The sequence below is a fragment of the Cuculus canorus genome, chromosome 7 (genome assembly GCF_017976375.1).
Source record: "Cuculus canorus isolate bCucCan1 chromosome 7, bCucCan1.pri, whole genome shotgun sequence".
Classification (NCBI taxonomy): domain Eukaryota; kingdom Metazoa; phylum Chordata; class Aves; order Cuculiformes; family Cuculidae; genus Cuculus; species Cuculus canorus.
Window position 1 is genome coordinate 5,089,554 of NC_071407.1, and position 27,177 is coordinate 5,116,730.

At 47.6% G+C, this 27,177-nt stretch overlaps 1 protein-coding gene across 1 annotated transcript; it reads right to left on the minus strand.

Moving 5' to 3' along the window:
* Positions 1 to 5,547: 5,547 nt before the first annotated feature.
* On the minus strand, positions 5,548 to 26,038 carry VWA2 (von Willebrand factor A domain containing 2). Its single transcript, XM_009570603.2, has 15 exons — positions 25,959 to 26,038; positions 24,702 to 24,831; positions 22,321 to 22,379; positions 21,598 to 21,672; positions 19,058 to 19,191; positions 17,478 to 17,587; positions 14,963 to 15,157; positions 14,464 to 14,594; positions 13,650 to 13,782; positions 13,438 to 13,493; positions 12,220 to 12,327; positions 10,813 to 11,391; positions 9,946 to 10,497; positions 6,468 to 6,590; positions 5,548 to 5,837 (listed from the first exon to the last, which is right to left on the minus strand). Exons 3-15 carry the CDS (start codon positions 22,367 to 22,369, stop codon positions 5,704 to 5,706), a joined length of 2,379 nt encoding a protein of 792 aa, XP_009568898.2. The 5' UTR covers positions 22,370 to 22,379; positions 24,702 to 24,831; positions 25,959 to 26,038; the 3' UTR covers positions 5,548 to 5,703.
* Between the last annotated feature and the right edge of the window lie 1,139 nt (positions 26,039 to 27,177).

A 27,177-nucleotide genomic window follows, 5' to 3' on the forward strand; every position in this document is an offset into this window, starting at 1 on the left:
ACCGTAGATTTCACACATATCAAACCCCTCTGCCTGTTAGGTACCCCAAAGTCGTAGAATATCCTGAGTTAGAAAGGACCCACAGGGATCGAGTCCAACTCCTGTCCCTGCATAGGACAACCCCAACACTCACATCACGCATCTAAGGGCATTGTCCAAATGCTTCTTGAATGGTGTCAGGGTTGGTGCTATGACTGCTTCCCTGGGAGCTGTTCCAGTGCTCCACCACCCTCTGGGGGAAGAACCTTTTCCCAATATCCAAACTAACCCTCCTCTGGCACATCTTCCTGCCATTCCCTCAGGTCCTATCATTGTCCACCAGAGAGAAGAGATCAGCGACTGCTCCTCTCCTTGTAAGGAAGCTGTAGACTGTGATGAGGTCTCTCCTCAGTCTTCTCCAGGCTGAACAGACCAAGTGACTTTACCTGCTCCTCACACAACTTTCTCTCTAAACTCTTCATCAAAGGAGTTTCATGCCCTCCTCTGGACAATCTCCAGTAGCTTTATATCTTTTTTATACTGTGGCACCCAAAACCACACACCACACTGAAGGTGGAGCCGCACCAATGCGGAGCAGAGCGGGACAGTCGCCTCCCTTGAGTGGCTACCGATGCTGTGCTTGATGTACCCCAGGACGTGCTTGGCCCTCTTGGCTGCCAGGGCGCACTGGCCCTTGGCTCTATACTCTACAACTGCAGTGGACTGAATCTTAATTTAATCCTCCATAGTGACCACACCGTCAACCAAGAACATTTTTTGGGCAGCTGACCCACTGAAAAAGAGCAAAAACTCTTACAATTGGCGTGAATCCAGATAAGATTCACACCCGTATCTCAGTAGCACAGTCCTTTAGCATAAAACCAGCAGAGAAAAATGCATCCACTACCTTCCTCTGGCCACTAGATAGCAACTGTGTGCAAGGCTTAGTGCCTGCTGCAGTCACCTTGGGAAAACCAGTAGGATGGGGTTTAGCTGGAAAGGAAGAAAAGGAGTTAGTGAAGAAAGTGCTTGAGGCCAATCTTTACAGAACAGTCACCAAACCAGACACGTTTGTTAAAGATCTTTTGGTGGCTTTACCACTACAAGCTCTGCAGAAAGTTTAGGAAGGCACCGTAGCTACAGCACAAAGTTGTGGGGAAGGTCCTGCTTCCTTTCCCTTCCTTTCATAAGAAACCTGCCAACAAGCCCCTCAGTGTCTCGTCATCCTTCAAGTTCAGGAATCCCAAAAGAATGACTCCATTTGGGTTCCTGTTTTTGTGAGCTGAAGGGCACCAGCAGTTGCCTTTGTCCTCCCCCAGCAGCACTGCCCTCCACCTGCGGGTGCCTTTATACCACCTCGGGATCAGCTCCAGCTGTCTCCAGTCCTCTGTCTGTCAATCCCTGTGGAGCACCCTGGGAGCAAAGACAGCTGCTGAGGTTCATGGCTGTACCCAGACCGAAGGACTTGTGTGCTCACCCAAGCTCCCCAAAGCCCTCGTGGCTGACCCAATGCAGCCCCATCCTGCAAAATACGGCATTGAAGGACTGGGTCAAAAGACACGGCCGTGTAAGGAAACAGTTCCCACTGCTGCTGAAGGAGAACACACAATTTTGCTCTTACTGTTACGACTTTCTTAGTTACTCCCATTACAATCCTCATCAGTGCACAATGCAGCTGGGCTGCCGTGGGTGTGTCACAAGCAGAAGACCAGGATTCTTAAGAAAATTTCCTGCTACAAACCATTTTTCTTGGTAAGTTTCTCACCCAAGTACCTCCAGTTCTTACTTTGGATACACTGAGCAATTCTACAATAGCTCCTAGGAGATCCCACCAGCTGGCCTGGCACAACAACAGTGCTAGTGGACACTTTGATTTTCAACTACAAGTACCAGATTTTAATCTGCCTCTTACTGGTTAAGTTGGCCTGAGTGTTTATATAAATTGGCTGGGGAAACAAATCTAATTTACTTGTACTGAAGAGAATAAGACTGCAGGCTTTTAGCAAGCTGAAGAAGCCATCTGGCTTTAAGGAGAGCGTGCAGGACCTCTCGCAGGCTGACCTTGGGCATCAGAGCCCAGGGAGGGTGGCACAGCAAGGTCCAAGCCCTGTTCCCCTGCTTCAGCCTTTATAGTACGGGCACCAAGCACCTTCACTCATCGCAAACAGACGAGGTTTTGCTTGCTGAGGGAAGGCAAGGCTAAAGGGGGTGAAATTCAATCTCAGTTTCTCAAAGGAGAAACAGGCTTTCCCCTGAAGTCCACGACCAGCGAAGGCTCCTCCAGCAATTCTACAGAGTGAGAGTAATTCACATTAACACCCAGACACCTAACGTCGACCTGGCACGGATGGCACCCTCTGCGCTCCCCTGATGCCAGACAGGATTAGGGACCATACATCCTCGGTGGCCGTGCCAGGCTCCAACATCACCCAGCCTTAAGGAAATGAGTTCCCATCAGGTAAGCGCTCATTAAGTATTTCTGATTGAATCAAAGCAAGTCTGAGAGAGCGATTTAATAAGGGACTATGTCAGAGACCCGAGTTATTTACTTACTCTTTTTAAGTTGAAATTTGCAGGAGAAAAGGCACGGAAATTAGCTAGGATTTTCAACTCAAGGTTTTAAAAACAAAACAAAAAGAAAACAGTTTCAATATCTGCTCAGCAATGTCCTCCTCGCCCATGGGTTCAGCAGGTCCTTCCCAGACCATCCCATTTATTCTGATCCTGTTATCAGCTTGGCTTTTCCCATCTCCTCCCAATGTCCCAACACCTCCTTACCTTGCAAAGCACTTTGTCCTGTTTAGAAGGAGACCTGATGGGTGCTGCTGCTCCAGAGCGCATCTGAGCAACCATCCAAGGCTTCAGCGATCAGCCACACTTGGGAGAAAGGTCACAGTCACAGCACATGTAGATCCCCAGGGATCCCTGGGGCACTCTGGGCACTGAGACCTCGGTCAGATGCTCCCGGATGCTAAGGGCTAGGCTTAGGAACCAGCTTTCCTAAATCTCCTTTATGAGTTTCCAATCTTTCATACCATCTCTACTTGAGAAACTGATGCACAGGGCTAGAGGGAACCCATCCAGCATTGAAATGCCGTCTCCAGAATGAGATTTCACAGTCTGCGGTTCCTGAATCACACAGAGAGGTTTGTTCATCTGTGCTTAAAACCAGCAGGATTGAACAAGCACAGGGTTTCCTCCAACTCGGGACCTGGTCAAGAACCCTTTGCCCCAGTAAAGCCCACGCACTCTATAACTGTACTTACTAGCTGTGTATTAAAACAAAGAGAACTTAGAAACAAAGATTAGACCAAAACACATTTGCCACAAAGCCAAGCACTCAGCAGCACTGCACAAACCATCCTGCAGGCAACAGAGATCCAAGGAAAAGGCTTTAAGTACCTGTAGGAGGCTGGGAAAGCACACCTCAGCTCCGGAGCTGTGTGCCAGAGGAGCTAAATACACTTCCATTTGAGCAGGAAGACCTATCCTGCAGAGGACAAATGCCCACGAGGGGTGAACTCACAATGCTGTTAGACCAACCACAGCGGAGAAACCACCACGGGAGCTGCAAACCCACCAGGGCAGCAAGGATGAGAAGCAATGATCTCTCTGACCTGTCACACAACAGAGGTTGTGCAGGGAGGCTGGGCAGTTTTCAGAGCAGTGTGCCTGGAATCCAGCCTGCTCCCTCCATGCTTCTGCACCATAAAACATGAACCATGCCTTTGGTGTCGGCTGTGGGTCTGATCTGGCCCGTTCTCCCTACAAGAGGCGATTGACAGTTCTCCAGCAGAGGTATCGCTTTGCAACAGCCATACCTAAGTAACAGTAATAGATTAGCGTCTCTTTCTATCCCAAATGTCAGCCCTTCAACTAAGCCTCGGGACACGGACAATCTAGTAAAGCCGCAGTGAAAACAAAGAGGAAATTCTCCTTTCTCCTAGCCTAGTTTCTCCCACAAGGTATGACAGTGCTGTCCTGTCCCAGTGCCAGATTTTTATCCTCAAGAGTGCTTTAGACCATTCTTCTTCTGACAACGGATCTGTGGAGTAATCCATGTCTCTGTTTGTACATCTAATGTTACTATTCACACAGGATAGCTGGGTGAAAGGATTTTTCTTCTTCTGGGAAGAATAGACACTCTTTTCATAAGCACTGGCAGTCACAGTCAATGTCTCTGCCTCAACCCTGTCCAGAGCCACTCTTGCTCTCCCAAAGTGATGGACACCATGGGAAAGGTGGCAAAGAACAACCCCACAGTGTGAACCACAGGCCCCGGGGGAACAATTATGTAAATTTTACAGCTTCATGGGCAAATTGATCTAGTGAGACTGATGCTCCGAAGGATGTAGGCATGTGGCCAAATTGTCTTTTGGGACATGTGAGCCATCACAGGCCACCAGATTGTGCCACAGAGACTGCTGCAGCGCCGGGGACAAGGGCGACTTAAAACAACACGGAGAGGCAGAAATGCCATTGAGTTCATCCATCTGGCTTTAGAGGCCAGGACAAGTTCGCTGTTCTCCCCTGCCAGCTCCAAAAGGAGAGCAAAGCCACACCACAAAGCTCAGAACAACGGAAACAGCACCAAGATGAAGAGATGAGACTTGACCTGGAACGGGCAAAAAGAAGGAATAACAGAAAAACATGTAACAGCAAAGGGGAGAGCAAAGAGATGAGGAGCATGAGGAGAAAAGAAAGGGCAGATGAGATCTGGAAGGAGAGGTCCTGGCCTCTTCCCGTTCTGACCTGCATGTTGCCTGCCATGCTCTGCTCCCAGCACCCATGTGAAGCTGCTCAGGATGTTGTCCTAGTCCTGTCCCCTCCAGGTCAGACCGTGGCTGGCAGATAAGTCTGAGGCTGGGAGGGGAGGAATGCAGTTAAACCTGAAAGCAGACAGACCAAGGTCCAAAAACCAGCAGGATGGTACAAACCATGGCTGTGTCCAGAGTCTATAACAGATCAGACGTTTAGAAGCAGTTGGGGAATTTCTCTTACCTGATGTGTTTGCAGTACACTGGATTTGACCTAGGTCAAATCTAGGAGGAAAAACAGCTAAAACACCTACTAAAAACAGCAAAGCACACTGACATTCACAGCTCTGCTTTGGAGTTGCATAAACTATTGAAATCTCTCGCTAAACCAATTCTTTTCAAATCTCTCCTTATCAAAAATATACGGCTATGAAATGCCCATGGAGCTAAATCATATTCAATCACTCCAAATAAATTCAAAGAAGAAAGCAGCATGGACAACTCCTTTGAGGCTCATAACCAGTCTCTTCCTTTGTCTTCCTGTGTGCAAGAAGCCATTCACTCTAGCACCTGACTGTCAGTGCCTGATCTGTTATCCTCCTTCAGCAGAAGCCTCAATATTGCTCAGATTTCTACATCTTTTCAGATTAACTCAAAGATCTCTCAAGAAATCCATTTTAACAAAGAAAACTCTGGAATGAGAACTTGGATGAGGAAATGCAAAATGCCAATAATAAATACTTAAACCACAAATATTTACTTCAATTTTTAAAAAAAAAAAAAGGAAAGGAAAAGAGCAAGCAAGCACTGCAAAGCCAGTTTGTGCAAAGCAGGAACTGGGATTGGCCTCAGCACAGTCCCTGTGCAGGAGCAACTCCGTCACTGCCAAGGTCACTGGTTGCTCGCAGGATCTTGCCTGCAAGTGGCAGTAAGCATTCCCAGCTGGAGAATTGCAGCACTCAGCGCATCACTGTCTCTGATCTGTTCGCCTTTTTGTGTGCTGGGAGGTTCTGGAGAAGCGCTGCAGACCACCCGGACTCCACTGCACGTGAGAGTGAAGAGGAAGGACTGGGGATCTCGGAGAATCACCTCGGGGTACTCCTGTTGCAGAAGAGAAACACAGGCATGTGTCCATTACAACCCAACAAGCATCTTCTTGGCCTTAGCCGCCAGGCGTTGGAGAGAAATCCGAGGCTCAGACAGAGAGCACAAACTGGGCAGGGGACAGACACCGCACTTAGTTGCGAACTTCTCACTATGGGCACAGGACCACCTCTAGGGAGCCAGAAGCCTTCGCTCTGCTGCTGCAGCAGAGGAAGGCAGTGGGGAGGCTTTTGCATCACAGAAAGCACCAAAACCAATAAGAATCAGAGCTTTCCACATCAGGAATTAAAGATTTTTTTTTCTCTTGTAGCGTGGCTCACAGAAAACGGGGAAAAGAACAGAGTGCTGGGCAGCTATCAAAATACTAGAACTTCGTGGGGTCCCCTTACAGTCAACTTGATTAGTGAGTGTGCAAAACGGGGCACAGCTTCTTGACAAATGCCTTTGTTACCCTCAGCAGCCCAAATCTCTCCACTCCCCACGTGAGAGAGGCCATACCAGTACCAAGACCTGGCAATCAAACAGCTGTCCGAGAGTTACTGCCGCATATCTGCTTGAGGGAAAGCTGCAGGTGTGAGATCCATTCAGAGGGGCTGGGCAGAATGGATGCCATCTGCTGATCCTTACTGCTCTCACAGTGGGGTCCTTCCCAGCCACGGCATTCGCATCGGTAGCTCCCAGGCCCGAGGATGCATACGCCCTGGTTCATGCACGGGTTGGGTTTGCAAAGGTTCACGGGGCTTTTTGCGTCTGCAACAAACACAAGCAGAAAAAGAGGCTCAGGCACATCTGTGGAGTATTAATAGCCAGGACCCATGTCCATCAGGGATGCTGCAAAATAACAGCAACTATAGAATCACAGAATGGGAAGGGTTGGAAGGGACCTTAAAGCCAATGGCAGTTCCAACCCCCTGCCATGGCAGGGACACCTCCCACTAGGTCAGGTTTCTCAATAGCCCATCCAACCTGGCCTTGAACACCTCCAGGGATGAGGCACCAGAAAATGTCATCTAGGGCTGATGGGATGGAGAAACGACATTAACAGAGCAGGGTGTGCAAGCCCACAACCCTGTCTTGACACAGAGGACAAGATCTTCTGCATTTAACCTGGACAAAAGGAAGAACAACAGCGTTGCTAAATGTTCTGATTTGGAGGCTAATATTTCTAATAAAGCTTAAAAGAGTGATGCCACATTAGTCTGAATGTCAAAGAAAACCAAAATGGAGTATCTTCAGAGCTCACAAGAGCACAAATCCCCCAGTTCCCCACACTGCCAGCGCGGAGCGAGACACACGCCCTGTCCCAAGCACTTTACAACCCCCAAACACCACTGGAATTCAAACCTTGTTTACATCAGAAAGGAGTAAAGGACACGAAGTCAGCTGAGAAACACGAATGGCAAACAACACAAGAAAAACTGACGGGCTTTTTTCCTAGGAGGTTTGAGAGAAAACCCTATGGCCACGGCCCCGAGTTGTTATTAACCCCGTTCTTGTGAAGTACGTGACAGCTTTCCCAACCCTTTTAACATAGCAGAGCGCAGCTGTCAGCAGGGCTGGCAGTGTTTCATGCTGCCTTGCTGTGAATACATTGGGTTAAGTAGTGGCATCCCAGAGGGATTTGCTTCCAGTCTGCTGGCAACTCCATCACAGCATTAGTAAGGGTGTGAAAATCCTCTGCTGAACAACTACGTGGTGTAGAGTCCAGACCTCCTAACCTTGCCTTTTGCTCCACGGTAGAAAAAACACACACACTGAGTAGGAAAAGAGAGAGGAGGAAAGAATAGGAATTCCTATCCATCAGGATGGTTACTACGAAAAGAGGAAGGAGGAAAGAATAGGAATTCCTATCCATCAGGATGGTTACTACAGCTTACAGCACACTGTACTCATTCTCACACACTGAGTTTGCACGTCAGCTCTCAACCTATACCTAAGACTGGCAAAATTATATTTGATATTCACTTTTCTGACAGTCAAATCCTAGACCTGAGACATCTTAATCTTTAGTTCTGCTTGATTTTGTATGAATCCAAGACAGGGTTCCACATGTTTTGCTGTCAACAGACATCCCAGACAGGGTCCTGCCTGACAGTGCATCCTTTTTACTTTCAATCACAGGTTGGTAGAACTGTGGGACATGAAAGCCAGCAGGACCTCTTGGACCCAAGACCCATCTTCCAGGCGCTGGCTAGTCCCAAAGAGCTTTTCCATGGTGCTGTGCTCCGTGGGCCGTGCATCCACCACTTCCCGTCACAGCTGCCCCTCAGCATAACCTCAGAGTCCCTGTTTGGGGAAATGATGCTATTCCACAGAGTCACCGTTTCTCTGAGCTGTAGCCTACTAGCAATACAGTATCAGCTTAAATAAGCTTCTGGCACTTCAGAGATTACACCCTTTGGTAATCCCAAGAGCTTGTATTTCCATTAATCAGATTCATATACATTTAATTATTGTGTTCTTCACTCCTAGACTCCAGATCAGTATTTCTAGTCTCTTTTCAGCTAAGCCTCAGAGTAAACATGATATTCCAGGTGTCCAGAAGGCAGGGTTTGTTCCTCAAATACTTTTATCATGAGTCATAGATTTTTTGAAGTCCTTTCACAGACAATGATTCTGTTATTGAGCCTTGGACTTGGAGCAGAAGACTGAATGAAGGGCTTATCTTTACATCGCCCTTGGTCCCAGCCTACTTAGTACAAACAACGATTACCTGCACATGGCATGAAAGCAGTGATTCAGTCTCGGGAAATGATATGTTATTACCCTGACTCATTGAACCTTGCCATCTCTCCCCCTTCCTCTGTGGCATTGTACTTAATTTCATGGTACAGTAGATTGTTTTTATAATAACAAAGCTGAAAATATCACTGCAACAGGAGTACATTGAAAAGCTCCAGGTAGAAACCGTGTGCAAAGCCTGGCAGGAGACAGGCTTCTCACCCTGAAGAGACAGTACTGTAGCTCTTTCTAACCCTGAAGGAGCAATGGGCATCCCCAGAGATGAAAAGGCCTTTTGACTGTGCTGTTATTACAGCACTGCTCAATGTGGTTCTTCATTCGATCTTAAAAATCAGTTAAAACGTAACAAGATCAAATTCCTAGATGTTGAAAACTCAGACTATTTTGAATGAGAATCAAGACGTGGCATTTTAAAACCAGGAGAGACCTGAGGTGTGGCCAGGAAATAGAAGCACTTTCACCACCACTAACATCCACAAACCAGAACTGCTATCCTTTCTGAAAAGTTCATTTCCATGAAACACAGGAGCCCACATTCGGTATACAAGTGTTTCAACCTTGATTTCAGAGTAAATTTCTTCCCCGCTAGGGACTTGTGCTCTGGACTCAAAGTTTTGAAGAGAGTGTTTTGGTTTCGGTTGGGTTTTTTTCAAACAAACATGAGCTTTTACATCACTACTTAAAAATTCTTCACTCCTGAATGCTTTAGAGATAAAGATTTAGTCCCGAAAACAAAATTAATCACGAGCTGTCTGAAAGCTCTATTTAACAGTCTGCAGGCTTCTAAGCTGACAGATTCTGGATTTAGGATTAAATCCCATACTACTCAAACAAAATCTCGAGAGCCTACCTAAAAATTAAAGTTGCAGGATGGTAAGGAGGAACAGGAACGATGAGGATTCAAACCCACCGTTTTATAGACACTTAGGCACAAACCCGCTGAAGGAGACAGCAGAGACCTCACTCCAGGACCAACATCGCTGGCTGCAAAAACCTGTCCCCTGAAGCTCCCCCACCAACACTGGAAGGGCTACAGTAACGCACAGCAAATTCTACAGGTTTAAAGCAACATCAGAAAAAGAGTAAACTTTTTTTTTTCCAGGAAAGGCAGAATCTAGGCCTGGCAGGGCTGGAAAGAGCCAATCACGCTAAGACCAATGTCACCCAGTGGACTGAATCTTTGGAAGTTTGTTCCTATCGCTATAGGATTGCTTTGGACAGTCACTAGATCTTCATGCTATAGCTTCCCCACCTGTAAAATGCAAATGATAACATCAAACTCACTTGGTAAAGCGTCCGAAAAGCTACAATAAGAATGGCTGGTGGCACCAGCATAAAGAGCGCGGAGAGAATGTTCTCTCACCTTCACAGATCCGTTCAATGATAAGGTCTTGGTAATACTGCAGGTCTTCATAGGAGGAGATGTGGACCAGGTAGTTGGGAGACCCAGCAACCCTCAGCAGCGTGTCCCTCTGTGCATCCCCAACAACAACCACAAACACCAAGATGCCGTTGTCCCTCAGCTGCTGAGCTGGGGCAGCTGCATCCTCCAAGTCGCCTCCACTTGTGAGCATCACCACCACCTTGTTGACACCAGGTCTTGCTCCTTTCTGCACTGTCATCACATCAGCGTAAATATGCAACAAAGCTCTGCCAGCAAAGGCTGAGTCTCCGAGGAAAGGCACCTGGTTGGTGGCTTGGAGGACTGCTGAATTGCTTGTGTGAGTGTCCAAAGCGAATACAGTGTGAGCTTTGCTGCTGTAGATCACAAGGGCAATTTGGGTGACATCCCTGTTGATGCTGAAGTGCAAACAGCTGCTCCTGACAAAGTTCATCAACCGCAGGAAATTCTCCAGGCCAACTCCAGCCGAGGCATCTACCGCAAATGCCAAATCAAGAGACTGTGCCTGGCAGCCTGGATGAAAGAGTGCAAGCATGATATTGTTCAGGAAATTCTCCTTTCTGACGGAAAAAAAAAAGCAGGAGGTGGGAAACAGTGGGCAAAATTCATCACTGCTGATCATCAATCATGAAGGGTGATTTACAACCCTTTCACACCAACAGATCCATCATAAAAAGCAATGATGGAAGGTTAGTCCCTGGATCTCTGAGTAATATAAACAAAACAAGGATATTAACCCTTCTGTGCTTCCCTCCTCCTCAGCGGGGTTCGGAAGACCTCCTCGTGGTTTGACAAACTCATCCCACAATGCTCATGTCACTTTCTTACCTTCAGGATTGTCCACATTGCAGATTCTTCTCTGCAGTTCTGGGATCCTGTTGAACAGGTCCTGGGGGTCCGAGTAGACAATTGTCTGCTTTGGATTGCCGGTCACCTTGATCAGCTCTGCTCTCATGAAGCTGCTGCCTACACCAATCAAGAAGAGATCTTGGTCCCTTGCATACTTAGCAGCTTCTGCCACTGGATCCTGGGATTTGGAGTCAGTGAGCAAGACAACCACATGTGGGAGATCACCCTGCACATCTGCAAGGACTGGGGTTCTAAAACCATGCCGCACAATGTAATGCAGGGCTCTGCCTGTCAGGGTTCCTCCTCCACTAAAATTCAAAGCATCGATGCTCTTCATGAGACTGAACACATCCTTGTGTCGGCCCACTGCAATGGGTATCTTGACATTGTCAGCGTATTGGGCCACCCCCACATTCATGGGTGAATCCTGGCCCATCACTGCTTGAAGGAACCTCTTGAGGAACGCCTTGTAGCGCAGGAACCCTTCCAGTGTGACTCCTGCTGAGCTGTCCAAGAGGAAAAGGAGATCCACACCACAGTCAAGACTCAACTTTGGTGCTGAAAAGGGAAAGAGTAATTTGTCACATGCAGAACAACACAAGCATGCCAGGCACCTCAGCTAGGGCCTGCCGGAAGACCTGTGGTGTGGAGAGGAGACATTATGTCCAGCAACCAAAATGGTTTGCCAGACGTGTCATGAGCTGCAGGACAACCGTGCCAGAAGTGCACTTTATTTTGGTTGAATGGCATATAAGCCTTTAGTGATAGGAAATATCTGTGGGAGCCTAGGGGAATTCCTGAGCTTTTTGATGGCAAGCCTGAAATTAGAAATGACAACTCCACTCTTTTAGTACTCTGCGGAAAACTCTCCAAGTTTCAATATATCACATATTGGAGAAAGGACAGCCCAAATACTGGCCCCTCATCTGTAACATTCTGAGACACTTAAAGTGGGAGCTTCGATTCTAGGGGAAGCAAGCACAAACCATTTTCTGAAGATTGGGACTTTCCTGGGTTCGTTACATTAAACCCCCCAAATCAGGAGTCCCTCCTGGAGCCCATGTTTGCAGGGAGGAGTCCAACAGACATATTTATGTCTCTCCCCAAGTTTCTCTGTTCTCCTGCTCGCATGGCACCAGTATTTAGAAACAAAGGCAGCCACACCAGGGTGAGACTGCTGGTATTGGTGCTCTCTGTACCCACAAGGTTTCTCAGCAGCAAGACCCGGTCACTGGGCACGACACATCACAACCAGCATGAGAAAAAACTCCACCTGTCTCCTGGAGAAAAACACAAAGGCTGCAGAGTTGACCCTATGGCCATGGGCAGGCACAAAGGCAGGACACAGCCAAGAGGGAAGGAGGAAGAGCACAGGTTCACACCTACCACAGTGGATGTCTCCTCCATACCCCACCGGGCAGAGGCAGCGGTACTTGTCCAGTCCCTCTGGGACACATGTGCCCCCGTTCTGGCATGGCTGGGAATCGCAAGGGTCTAAACAGGACCAGCGAACAGAGAGACAGAGAGTCAGCAGGGAGTCTGCCCCTTCCCATCCTGGGCCAGTGCGAGCATCACCATCAGTGGAAAAGGGATCGGATCTCTGTCTGTCTTGCTGCAGGGTCTGAACTAAGGAAGGGTCACGTGCACCTTCACCCATCACCATGGTAACTTCATTTTGGGATGGCTCTCCAATAGGCAGCGATGAAAAGAGCAAACCAGACTGTGACCTCACTTTGTTTGCTTCGGAATAACACCAGTGCTGCAATGCTCACGTTAACATAGAACTGCTAAAGTTCATGCAGACCTTATCATCGAACCATGGAATCACTAGGTTGGAAAAGACCTTTGAGATTACCAAGCCCAAATGTACCTGTCCACTACTAAACTATATCCCCAGGCACTTCATCTACCCACCTTTTGAACGCCTCCAGGGACGGTGAATCAACCACCTCCCTGGGCAGCTGTTCAAGTGTCTGACAACCCTTTCCATGAAGAATTTTTTCCTAAAGTCGAATTTGAACCTCCCCTGGGGCAACTTGAGGCCATTCCCTCTTGTCCTAAGTCCTTCCAGACTTACACCAGCAATGGAAGAATCAGAGTCTGGCCTGCTGCTGGGACAATGTTGTACTGACAAAGAAAATAAACCTAAACCAGCAAAAGGATGAGGATCAGGGCAGAACTCAAGGACCATAACTGTTTCCATAGTCACAGAAACAGGCTGGCAATCTGCAAGTGCCAGGTTCCCTGCTAAACTGATGATGTTCATGGTACCAAGTAAATGAGTGGAGGCATCTCACTGCCTACACCCCTGGCTGGAGAGCAGCAACTCCCTGCAGGCACTGGGAAGTGGCGTAAGCCTCAGGAACACAAGCAGATGAGGATTAACTGGCTCTTCAATTGGAAGGAAAAATAATGGGGAGATATTTTATCCAGAAAAACTCTGGTCACAGACATCCATGAGACAGAAAAAAAAGGGACATAACACTAACTTGTTGCTAAGGATCACAATCTCTCACATAGAACAAATTTTTTAGGAATGAGAGCAAAACCCCATGGTTTTATTCATTAATTATTACCTTTCCTTTTTAAAAGGCTAAGTCCTACCTGGACATACAGTTCGGAAGCATCTGGATGGGTGGTTTACTAAGACTCTCTTCCACCTGAAACAAGAAGAATAAAGCCTATCACATATTTTATAGATTAATAAGGTATCTTCAAGTTTGACCTTACTGTGCTTTAAAGGGAACAAATTCTCCTTTGAAAACACAATTTTTCTCTGCCTCACTCACTTTTAAAGATGCGGGTGTCCAGCTCACCTGTAGAAAGGGCACAGTGACGCATGCACTGCGTCTGGCTGCTTTGAGCCCTTCCAACACACATAATTTCCAGCCAGTTCTTTCACAGTCTCCAGAGTCCTGCGTTCACAAGGGTGCGATTCAACTTTGCAGCCTGTAGCAAACAACAAATCCAAACTAGGACCGGAAAACACAAGCTCTGTGTGGGAGCAGAGCACCGCTTTGAAAGGGATTAGTTCTCTTCATCAACCTGCCAACAGCATACGAGGCAGTGCTTCAAAACGCCCTCCATAAGACCCCATAAGAAAAATTTTTGGTCAATGTGTTCACCACTACTCTACTCGCAGAGGTGCTCACTCTTGAGCCTCCTTTGCTTTGCTAAAAAACTTGACCTGTTGAGTTCAGGGTTCAGCAACAACTTTTCATCCCCTCTGGCACCTTCATCATACATATATTCAATTTTCTTCTACCTCTGGGCCACCCTAGTTCCATCTTTTCTATTTCTTGCAAGTCCCTGGTTGGCCTCCCCTTAACACACAGTCAAGTTCATTAGAAGACTTAATCCAACTGCGTTTATCCCTCTATCCCGCATGACATGAGCAAGGACCAATATTCCTGTTTTCAGAGGTGAACAGAGACACAGGATCCTGCAGCTTGCAAGTATTTGAGGTAGATGACAAGCACACCATCCAGTTTGGGCACCAAGAGGCTACCTCGGAGCGCAACACCTGCCGATTGCCCCGTAGGCCTTCTGACAATGTCTTTTCTTTCTCACTCACTCATGCGGTTAAAGCTCAAAGCATGGGTGGGAAGGTTAAGCCAGGACAGGGGTTACCTGGAGTGGTGGCACTGCAGACAGAGCTGGTGAGGGTGCTGTACAGACCATTTGCAGCATCGTCGGCATCTCCAGCGAAGAGCACGTGTTGCTCGGTGGGCTCGCTAGCCAGCACATGCAGCTCCTCCCACCTGCCAAGCAAGGTGGGGTTCAACCACTTGTGTAGCAAGACCCTTACTCAACCCCAAAGAAATGAGTATGCAAACAAACTCTGTGCAGCAAATAGCTGATGCAGAACCATGACATCCTTCAAACAGCTTTCAAGATCCTGATGTGTTTAGCCTCAGGCAACAGTGTAGCTCTGTTCGGTAGAAAAGCTTCACCAACTCCGATCCTCATTCTACACCAACCACCAACTTAGTGTTTCCTCCATGCCTGTGTTACCCTCCCCTTTTTGCTTTCCAAAACTCATATCTAGAACAAGACCATCCCCTGGTCACTAGGACTTGCCATTTGGGTAGCCGGGCCTCCGTTTCCAACGCTGTGGAAAGTTTCCTACCTTGGAAACTTGATTCCCACTGCAAACACCGTGATGTGTCTCTCCTTCACCTGCATGGCAGGCATCGCAGTGCTGCCCTGGGACTTCCCATCTGAAATGATGATCAGGACTTCAGGGACACTCGAGTTTCTACCCCCAGGAAATCCTTTGCGGAGAATGTACTTCAGAGCCCGACCTGTCTCTGTGCTCCCACCTCTAGGAAAAAGCAGTTAAGATTAAAAAAAAAATAAACAAAACAACAAACCACCCAGAAATCAAAGTTCTTTTCCAGATACTGAATTTACCACTTTATTTCCAAATTTCCACCCGCTAAGCTCTTCTACTTTGAACTTCTTTCTTTAGGGATTTCCTCCTCTGCGCTCACCATTTCAAACCGTACTCAATAACTGTCTGCTCACAGCATGTCCAAATCTGCCTTTTCCTGCCCAGAAGTCAGGAGCTGTCAGACCCCTCAGCGAAAGTGTTGTGCATGAGGGAAAACACATCAAGCAGTCAGTTTGATGACTAGAATTATAGAATCATAGAGTGATTTGAGTTGGAAGGGACCTTAAAGATCACCTAATTCCAACACCCCTGCCATGGGCAGGGACATCCCACTAGATCAGGCTGCCCAAGGCCCATCCAACCTGGTCTTGAACACCTCCAGGGATGGGACAGCCACAATTTCTCTGGGCAATCTGTGCCAGCGCCTCATCACTCTCATTGTGAAGAAATTCCTCCTTATGTCCAGTCTAAATCTGCCCCTCTCCAGTTTATACCCATTCTCCCTCGTCCTACCACCACAAGCCTTTATAAAAAGTCCCTCTCCAGCTTTCCTGTGGCCCCTTCAGGTACTGGATGAACTTGATGAACTCAGCAGGCTGTACCCACCTGAGATCTGAGGATTAGGAAAAGTTAATAAGGAGTCAAAGCTCATTCAATTTGATTTCTTATCAATTTGCATTTGGAGGTTCACTGTTTTTTGACGCAGCAGATGTGTGTTTAAGGCGTTTTTACTACAATAAGGATTTTCTGAAGCCAAAGGAGATGTGGATTCTATGAGATGTGGACTTTACCCTCTGCCTTTCCTCAGGAACAGCACCAAGAAGGTATCCATTGACTTGTATGAAAGAAATTCATAAGAAAATTAGCTTCCGAGATTACCATCAAATCTGCTTGAAATAGGTCAATGAATTCAAAAGCCATTTGGACAGGACTCACAGAAAGAGACCAGCGGTTTCTGAATAAGTCACCAAAGCCTCAGTTCACCCTGGGGCTGCTGCCTTTCAAGTGCTCTCAACTCCACATCCAGACAACAGGGCTGGAGTTGGAAAACATCTCTCTGGCCAACGGCTCATCAGAAGCACATCAAGGAACCTCTCAACTGAGGCAGCAAACACTCCTTTTTTTTTCTTTTCAGAAGCCAACTGGAATCCATCCTTAACTATTTCATCTACTTTGAAACGTCAGCTTTTCATTTAAACCAGATGAAACAGCCAAACACAAGGTCATTATTTATTCAATCTGTCAGCATGCATGTGTTGTCATCAAGAAATTTCAGTGCCAGACACCAAACGCTGCTTCGCTTCCTCTGCTCTGCTTTCAGAACCTTAAGCAGTAGCCAAAGAGGAGGAGCACCTCTTGCTTTCTGGTAAGTTTTTCCTGTAACGTTACACAGAAGGTTTTCTTGATTTGGTGAACTTATCAAAAGCAATACAACAAACCCAGCCAACTGATCTTGCTTGAAAAAGTTGCATGACACACATCACGATGCGAGCAGCAGACAGCCATGAGAAATGTTGAGGTAACCTTTAGCCCTAAGGCAGATCAGCTAAAAGAAGAGTATACACCCACAGGCAATACCTCATCTATCATCAAAGCAAGTGTTATTTTGGGGTGGTTGTCAGATCCTTTGTAGATGCGAATGTATTTCTTGGAGAGGAAAAGTTTGGATTCTGAGAGGTTCTTAAAGAATCTTTCTTTGAACTTCTAGCTTCATTTCCTTAGGTCGCGGGAATAAGTTTAAGTCTTAACGTTCAGGAAGGAAAAAAAGGTTTCTGTCCAAAAACCTGATCCTCTTGAATTCATCAGACATGCTGATCTAGGGGTCAGTAATGAGTCACTACCTCATAGGACAAAGCAAACTGTAACCACGAAAAAAAAATGAAGATGTACACAGTCCTGTCTCTGCTCAGCCATGCGGCAATATCACGACTGCTTTTCACTGGAAGGATGTAGCCCACCACCTGGCACAAATGACCAGAAAAGCCTGCCAGGAAGGTAACAGAAAACTCTCCCTTATTTACCATTCTACTGAAGTCTTTCTTTCCTATCAAATGTCCTTGACAAACACAGACCAGTTTGCATGTCTTTAGCGGACTGTGGATTATGGGCCACAGTGTTCAGACACTCCCCTCCCTGCGGGCATCACGTTGGTGTATCCACAGTGGAGGTGGAGTCATCAAAGAACTCTCAGTCCAGAAATCATTCATAACCCAGGGAAAAAAAAAAAAAAAAAGCTGTAAAAGAAGCTGACCTGAACACAATCCCCTTGATTCTCTCTTTCACTTCTTGCTTGGTCAGATACAAATCCAGTGGGAATTCAAGGTGAGGAGTTGAGCTAAACTGTATCATTCCCACACGGACCTGAAAGAAAAGGTTAAAGATTATGAAAGGTTCCTGTGAGAGTTTTACTCTTTTGATTAAATTAACAGACTTGGGAGCGCTATACAGTATTGAGACAAACGTTGTTTTGTATGTTGAGCCACTGACGATCTAAAGGAACTTAAAACAAAGCAAAAAAACACAACAGCACCCATACAGAATATAAACAAAGCACCAACAGGAGACCTTGCTGCAGTTACAGGCAGCTCGAGATCTATGTTTATCCATTCAGAGCAGGTAGCAGCCTCGAGGACAGTAAGTTTATAAATAACACCTTTTATACCAAGCCATTTATACACTGCAAGCTGTCTTTACTAAAAGCAGCTCCCTCTGGCACTGGGCACAGTAGGCAACATAAAGCAATCAATCCTTTACCCACTACCTCCTCTAAAACAATTTTCTATTATTGAAAGTGCCTGAAAATAAAAACAGACTAAATTGTCTGTACTGGGCAAATGCATCCAGAATAGTTCACCTCTGTGCTGGAGGTGTTCGAGGCCAGGTTGGGTGAGGCCTCGAGCAACTGGATCGAGTGGAAGGTGTCCCTGCCCATAGCAGGGGGGTTGGAACTGGATAATCCTTAAGGTCCCTTCCTACCCAAACCATTCTATGTGGAAGGGGCACTGCCATATACAAGGAAAGCCATCCCTTGGACCGCTAGTAACCAATAGACCATCTTTTGCTTTGAGCTATGCCTTCCAGTGAAGTCACCACCTCAGATACATTCTCTCCCTTGGCCTTTTTTTACCATCACCCTCACAGACACGCTGCAGTTGGGTACTTTGGAGGCCATCCCAATGGCTGTCCCCCACCTCCTTGGTGGTGTTTGAAGGGTCACGCTTCTCAGGGTGTCCTGGTTAAGGTGGCTTAAGAGAATGCTTGGAGTTAAGCTGCTGGAGAGTGTCCAGATGAGGGCCATGCAGTTGGTGAAGGGTTGGGAGAGGAAGCCATACGAGGAGTGGCTAAAGTCACTTGGTCTGTTCAGCCTGAGGAGATACCTCATCACGCCCTACTGCTTCCTCAAAAGGAGAGGACAAGGAGCAGGCATTGATCTCTTCTTTTTGGCAAGTAATAATAGGACCTGAGACAACAGCAGAAAGATGTGCCGGGGAGGTTTAGGTTGGATATTAGGAAATGGTTCTTCCCCCAGAGGGTGGTGGAGCACTGGAACAGCTCCCCAGGGAAACAGTCACTGTGCCAAGACTGACAATAGACCAGATGTACTTGGACAACACCCGCAGACACATGGTGTGAATGTTGAGGTTCTCCTATGCAGGGATAGGAGTTGGACTCGAATGATCCCTGTAGGTTCCTTCAGGACACTTCATGATTCGAGGTTTCTCACGATAGCTGCTGGGTTGCATTTTGCAGTTTTGCTCAGCACATTATCACCAGCCTATCCACGCGTTGCCAAGCTGCTGAAAACTAAAATGAGACATTCCTGACACTCACCCTGTTTGGATGGATATCCAAGGCATCACAGAGCCTGCTTGCTAAGACCTTAGACCTTTCAAAGCTTCCTTTGCCAATGCTGTAGGAGCCGTCCAAGAGGAAAAGGACATCTACTGAAGCCGAGCACTGCATCACTAGGAGAAAAAGACAAATGCTGTGAAACTGCACTTCATTAGTCTCACTCTTTGCAAGCGGCAGACCGCCCAAACAGACTCTCCAAGGATCAATTTGGGCCGTCTGGTGTTCACAACCCAAAGCCCGCGCACCCTCCTGCTCCAGCAGCTCCAGTTCAACCCTCACAATTGGCAAGACTTTCTCCTCAGGCTTCAGGTCCCCAGTCTGGCATCAGCAATGGAGTAAAGCAGGGCAGCAGCACTCCTGATGTGCTGTTTTACGATACCATTAACCATAGAGAGCCATCAAGGACACGGAGGGGTGAGCAGGGGGGAGAGGTGTCCGTGACCAGCGGGACCTGCAGGCTCTCCCAGCCCAAGGCACAGATGTGAACCCAGAAGGCATTTGTGAAGCACACGGAGTCCCACAGAGCCAGATGCGTTTCATCTGCAGCACATTTTTCAAAACATGCCCTCATTTTTCTAAATGCAAACTCTCCGAACAGCTCTGACGCACCGACAGAAACACTTTGAACAAAAATTTGCCTTTCATCCTCTCTTCAGAGACCTGTCCTTGTATCACCCCTGCCTGCATGAACACAACTGCTCCCAAGGAAAAGTTTCTGAGGTGCTTACACTGCTGTGGAATCCCATAATTGCACCGACAAAAATAAAATGTTTTAAAAAATAGGCTATCTGCAGACTCTGAAGAGACATTTTCAAAGCATTTACACATAAATTTCAAATCCACCTCTGTAGCATTTACCAGAGTGCACTTCAAGGGACACTGAATGTCTCACCAAGGCTGGTGAAGGGGTTGGAGAACAAGTCTTGCGAGGAGCGGCTGAGGGAACTGGGATTGTTTAGTTTGGGGAAGAAGAGGCTGAGGGGAGACCTCATTGCTCTCTATACCCACCTGAAAGGAGGGCATTGTGAGGTCTCTCCTCCCAAGAAACAAGGGATAGGATGATAGGAAATGGCCCTAAGGTGCACCAGGGGAGGTTTAGATTGGATATTAGAAAAACATTCTTTACTGAAAGAGTGGTGAAGCATTGGCAGAGGCTGCCCAGGGCGGTGGTGGAGTCTCCATCCCTGGAGGGCTTCAAAAAGCGTGTAAACACAGCACTTTGGGACATGGTTTAGAAGATACAGTGGTCTTAGGCTGGTGGTTGGACTAGATGATCTTAGAGGTCCTTCCCAACCTTACTCCAGAAGCTCAATACAGGCATCAAGCACGCCATCCTTTTAAGAACCCTTTTGGCCCATGCTGTTTCTTTAGCCCTATTATTATCATCTTTTTATCTGCACTAATTATTTCCAAATTGTTCCTCCTAGCAAAAACTTGTATTTATAATTAGGGGTTTCAAAGACCAAATCATGAGGGACTGAAAGTCATAATACATTCTCTTCTGGGTCACTGGCTCTTCTAACAGGGCAATCGGCCTTGCCCTGGAGCGTTGTGTTGGGGATGAGCTGGAGCACAGCCTCTTTTCCAGTCTGTCCCAGCTTGTCAGCTTTGCCCTCACAACTGATCCGAATGTGAGACGCAATAACTCAGGTGCTCCTCCGCAGTCACTGACCACAGCTGCCTGCCCAAGCGTCCACGAAGAAAACTGCTGGGCCCCCACCCCAGTATGAGCTGGCATGGAGAAATGGTCTTCAGGTTGCTCTGGAGTTCAGCAGTATGGGGAACAGGGATCTCCATACCGCAGTTGCACTCATGCGCATCCATGGAATGGACTGGTAAGAGAGATGTCTGCACCCACCAAAGGGCTCCTGGTGATGTGCATCAGTGAGAAATAAAGCACACCAGGATGGAAAGTCTGAGCTGAACTGTGGTGCTATGGGACAGGGCTGGAGGGCATCCTTGGCATAGAAAAAAAAATGTAATTTATCACTTGACAGACTGACAATAGGAAATAAAGTCTAGCAGGAGAACACATGACACGGTCCATAAGTAATCAATTACACAAATATCAAGGGAGCTGTAGGTGATCATGGTCTGCTGGGCAACCAGCGCCCAGCGTCCCCACCGTGACCGGTGCTGCCTCTACAGCCTGAACAAATCAGCCACATGAGAGGTTCGATAGCAAATCAAGTCTGTAATTAAACATGGCTCGAAACAGGCTCCGAAGGAACTGAGAGAAACACCAGCCAGATGGCAAACCGCCAGTTCAGGCAAAACAGAGACTGAAGTCCCAGAAAAGCTGATACCAGTGAGGGCAGAAGCCAAGTTAGGGCAAAAACAACCACAACTGTGCTTGTCAGAGCACTGCTGGGGACTTTATGGACTGAAAGGGGTCCAATAAAATGAAATAAAACAACAAAACCACACCACCAAGATTAAAAAAAAAAGAACAAAAAAACCTAACAAACAAAAAAGGAATTCAGAAAATAGAAAAGACTTGCTTTAAAAAACAAACTTACACTGGCCAGCAGCTGAGATCTTGCTGATCTTCTCCTGGTCAGCATGAATTTCTTGTATACCTGACACCAGCAAAACTATGGGATCAAACAGAGAATCACCCATCAACACTAGAAACTGTCTTAAATAAATAAATATGTAAATATATAATATATAAATGAGACATGCAGACTTTAATTTATAGCAGAGAAAACGCTGGTTTGATGTACGTATTTCACACTTGCAAAACTAATTTGGGGCCGCAGCATTATATCTACGGGAAGAAATTCTCTCTGTGACACAGAGAGCATGAGACATGCCAAGGACCCGACTCCAGGACGCGGGAGGACTGTCCCTCTGCTCACAGCATGGAAGGACGTAGCACAAGAATGAGAACTAGGCCAGGCTTAGGATTCACGGATGATAATCATAAGCACTGGAGACACCAAATAATTGCACTGGAGAAATTCATGAACTTTTAATACCATAACAACATCAGCTTTTCCCACAGCAATTAGAAACTTGACACGCGAATCGGTCACACATGTTCAAGTTCTCAGAAAAGTTGTTCCTCCAGGCATTATTTTATCCCCTCTGGGTGAAACTATGGTTCAGAGGTTTATCTCTAAACCTTCTGGAGAGGCACTGATTCAGCTGTGGTTTCTCAGCATGAAGAGCTCCAGCTGGAGGCAGGGAAGCACCTGAAGCAGAAACCGCTTGATGCAGAGTCGCAACTTTAAACGTACTTTGGGGAAGCAGGAAAATGCAGATGGACTCAAACGGCAAGAGGCTCATGGTGACAAATCTGAAAGAAAAGAAAAACAAGGAAAGGAATATTAATTACATTTCTAAAGTTGGTTTCTTCACCTGCAGATGATTGTTTCACGTGATGAGTTCAGAAATATTTAGTCTGAGGGGTAAAAAGCAACTCCCATTCGGGGCAGGAGGGTGGGAAACAAAGTAAAATCTGAAAATGAGGGAATGATAGAAAAGAAAGTCTCCTTGCATACTCCTTTCCTATCAAAACTGGAGAAGGCAAGCTTCGTAGGGTAGAGAGGTACTGCCCAGCCTTCTGTCCTCTCCTTCCCCCGACGGCCACTTAGACCTCTACTCTCCTTCCCCCTCACTGCACCAGGGCCCCCGTTGCCCTCAGGAAGCCAAACAAGGTTCCTTTAGGGGTTCACCACACAGAGGACAGAGCCCTGTCCCCCTTGACCCCACCATCACCTGCAGCTCTGGCTGAGACACCCTTGCAGAGGGGAACCCGTCCTGCAGCCCCTGCCGTGGCCAGCGCTGCTGCCCATCCTCGTCGCGGGTCTTCAACAACACTCAACAACAAGTTCTTTCATGCCTTACATTTTCTGAGGGCAGGTTTTCTGGGGAGGTGTTTTTACATACAACTGTCCAGCAAAGTCAATTTTCTGCTCATTTTTCCTTTGAAATCAGCAAGGCTGCCACCACATTGTGGATGGACTTCAGCGACACTTTCAAGCATGCCTAGATTCAGACCAAGCAAGTCTGGCAGAAACCTTGGGTTTGTATTTAAAACACATATATTTATTTTTTTCCACCCGATTAAAAGCACTGAGTGCTCTAAGGGCAGATTTGACCAGATTAACGCTGGGGATCTCCCTCTTATTCGAAAAGCAGATTTTCTTCATGTAGTTAAAGATGAAGAAGGGTATTTCTTAGTAACCAGCTCTATTAACAGCTCCACAACATAGAGGGGATTAAGAAAGCATCATCAGGGATTACAGACACAATAACTCTCTGTCTTGCAGTTCTTTATCCAGCACCAGGTGCTTTACAAGCATCCCCCTTCAACACACCCTCCCACCAGATTGTTGCTGCCAAATTAACAGATCCCAAGCTTGCTGAAGTAAAGAGAGGTAAACACAAAACACGACTTCATCAAGGAAACCCTTGCGTCCCTCAGTAGCTTCAAGCCCTGGCACATGCCACAGAGCTAAGGTCATCCTTTTGCCATGCCCTGAGGACATCCTTTCCAGAAGCAAATTCCAGAGCACACAACCCCAGAAGGAGGACAAGGCTCCGCATGCAACCAGATGTGACAGGTGTGGAGGGATTTCAGGTTGTTTTCATAGAAAACATTGATAGGTTGAGATATTTCTACAATGTGGTCTTATCTTGGGCTTAAATCAACTAATTCACATGATTAATTCTTTCAGCCCAGGTAGACTCTCAGCAGCAGGAACTGAAAGCTTCATCATCACCTGCTTATCAGCATTAGCCAAGGATCAGCAGCAGCCCAGGAACACCAGACAGCAGTTTCACTGGGATATGGGGTAGTGAGTAAAGGACCTTTCCATTTTATGTTTTGGCCATCAAGAAAGGGAATTTCAAAAACATTTGCAGTGAGTTAAAAATAATCTTTTTTTTCCCACCTATACCCAGTCAAATCTCTCTTTTTGTACCCAGATTCTCATTCTGCCACATAAATACGATGATAACTTCTGTCAAGCAAGTAAGAGTGCAACTGTGTGTACCTTATTTGGACGAAGGAGACAAGGGGAGGGGGAAAGGTAGAGAAGGGAAAAGCTCTTCTCGACAAGTATCTTCCCAACGTGTCTTTCACCATCTGCAAAACATCTGAGCTCGCTTAGTCTTTCTAATGAGACAGAACCAAACCGTGATCTGAAAACACAGTGAGCCAAACGGCACCCGCCACCACGGCCACTTGGATGTGGAACCAGAGAGCACAGCTGCGCCTACAACGGGGCAAGTGCCTGGCTGAGAAGGCAGCTGAAAAATACTGTGGGATGGTGTCTCTGCAAGAAGGGGAAAAAGCTCACAGCTGGTGTCACGTGCCTGGCTAAACCTGCTTGGCATAAAACACCACCAGGAGATGCTCTCCTGAACACGCCCCATTTCCAGAGCAGTTAAACCCACGCACACTACTTTGGGGCAAAGGTTGCTCCTGTACTGGGACAAGACGATACTTGAAATCACCAGTCGACTGCTTTAATTACCACCTTTTCTCATCTCAGAGACTGGCTGGCAACAAAAGGCGTCTCCAGCTCATTTTTCAAACTATCTCCCTTTTATTTAATAGTAGGGGAGAAAACAGAAAAGTTTATGCTGCATATTCATTTAAATTTATTCTTACCAAGCCAGGTGACCCCTGCCACTGCAGTCACAGCTCCACGGTTCCCTTTAGCGCTGATCTGTCAGCTGGAGAGGACGTGGCACCGGCTTGCTGAGGGGATCCCACTGCCAGGGGCTCATCTGACCTTTAGCTGTAGCAAAGGAGCAAAGACCGGAGGCCTATTTTACTCTTTCAACGCCTCTCAGCCCGTTTTCATGTAATCATAGAATGGTTTGGGTTGGAAGGGACCTTAACGATCATCCAGTTCCAATGACTGGCCATGGGCAGAGACACCTCCCACTGGATCAGGCTGCTCAAAGCCCCATCCAACCTGGCCTGGAACAGTTCTTCATAAGTAAATCATACTTTCTAATTCTTGCCCAGGTTTGGAGGCAGTGGGGGCTCCTACCGGGAACATCAGGCATCCCCTCTCCCCTAGATGCCTAACGAGGGGCATCTAACAGTGGGAGACAAAACTGAGCGGGTGTGGAGAAATGTTTAGCTTCTTAAAACAAACATCACAGATTTTGGGGTTGTTCAGGCTTTGCAATGCCAGCTGCAGAAGCAGCATCCCACTGCTCCCAGAGTCCCTCCAAAGGGCCAGGATGTCTCTGCCACTGCCCAGCATCCCTCAGAACGACTAGGGCACCTCCACTGTTCCCCAGCACCCCATGGAAGGACCAGGATGGCCCCACCGCTGCTCAGCATCCCTCGCAAGGACCAGGATGCCCCCACCGCTGCTCAGCATCCCTCGCAAGGACCAGGACGCCCCCACCGCTGCTCAGCATCCCTCGCAAGGACCAGGACGCCCCCACCGCTGCTCAGCATCCCTCGCAAGGACCAGGACGCCCCCACCGCTGCTCAGCATCCCTCGCAAGGACCAGGACGCCCCCACCGCTGCTCAGCATCCCTCGCAAGGACCAGGACGCCCCCACCGCTGCTCAGCATCCCTTGCAAGGACCAGGATGCCCCCACCGCTGCTCAGCATCCCTCGCAAGGACCAGGACGCCCCCACCGCTGCTCAGCATCCCTCGCAAGGACCAGGACGCCCCCACCGCTGCCCAGCATCCCTCACAAGGACCAGGATGCCTCCACCGTTGCTCAGCATCCCTCGCAAAGACTAGGATGGCTCTACTGCTGCTCTCCAGTACCCCGTGGAAAGGCCAGGATGCCCTCACCACTGCTCAGCATCCCTCACAAGGACCAGGACGCCCCCACCGCTGCTCAGCATCCCTCGGAAGGACCAGGATGCCCCCACCCCAGCCCTGCAAGACTCACCAGGCAGGCTCCCCCGTCCCTCCCGTCCCAGGAGCCGGGGCAGCCGGAGGAGGAGCCGGGTGGAACCACCCTCTCCATCTCCCTCTCCTCCCCACCGCAAACCCAGCCTACTGGCAGCACCTCTGCCCCCCCCACACGGCCCCAGCCTTTCACTCAGAGGTTTAAGACATCAGCAACTAAAAAGGTGGGGGGTGGGAGGGAAGTATTCCCAGTCACGTTTTACCTGTTCTCTGCAAGACTGCTGCGTAGCACTCGCACACTCGGTGGGTTTATAAGCAGCCTCACCTGGACTGAGATTGAGTTCAGCTGTGACAGCTTCTCCTCTTCACACCTTACCATTTAGAAGCAGGATTTGGAAAAAAAACAAACCCAAGAACCCTCACGTGGCTCCAGTTTCCATTTGAGAGTTGCATCTGCTCCTCCAAAGATTCCAGCTGGCAGTGTTAGCACCCGGGCACTTGCTCTTCTGGAGCAGAGGATGGGGCTGATAGGAACACAGCGTGGAGCTAAAACCAGAGACTGAAGGGTGCTGTGCATCAACAGCCATCAAGGGACTTCACAGAGGAGTCTGCTTGCTTTTGAGAATGTTTTCACTAATGCTTGTTTTTCCATGGAAAACTTTTCTCCACCTGTGAGTAAAAGCACCGTATTCTCACTGATACAAAGAGTAGCTGCTATTACAAAAAGGGGAATAGCTTTGATTGAAGCTGATGTGAGAGTTAAGTTTTAGCTAAGTAATTGTATTTATTGAAAGTTAGACAGAATGCCCCTCTGACAGCATGTTTTCTTTCAGATGGTGTTTTTCTAGACCCTGATCATTCCTTGGAGATGATAATGCCTTGTGCTCAGTGTGATCTGTGCTGAACAGAAGCTTCATTTTCTGGAATCCCCTCTGTTTGCAGCGTTTCCCCATCTCAAATGCAAGGTCAGGCACAGCTGGATCCAAATTAGCAAGAGATTTGACTGTTGTGAAGTTGATAACGTTAAAATGAGACCTTGGAAAGGAATAGACGATGCATAAGATTTCTGGAAAGTTTAGACATATGCAATTGCGAAATGCATCCTGTTCCCAGCTCTTGTCTCGCTGCACAGGATTGGTGGGGATCACTCCCTCACCTTGCCCGGGCCTGATAAAGACTGCTTGCTTCCTAAAATAATAATAATTCTAAAATAATTCCAGAATAAGTCTTAGAGAGTTTATTTGCCAGCATTTTCCGTA

Bases quoted from the DNA above. Each gene is read 5' to 3' on its own strand.
- VWA2 (XM_009570603.2), bottom strand. From the start codon at position 22,369: ATGAGCCTCTTGCCGTTTGAGTCCATCTGCATTTTCCTGCTTCCCCAA. The intron at 17,588-19,057 runs GTGAGTGTCAGG...CTTTTCTTTCAG, and splicing joins TGGATATCCATCCAAACAGG to GTCCGTGTGGGAATGATACA. The intron at 13,494-13,649 runs GTGAGCTGGACA...TTCTTGTTTCAG, and splicing joins TCACTGTGCCCTTTCTACAG to GTGGAAGAGAGTCTTAGTAA.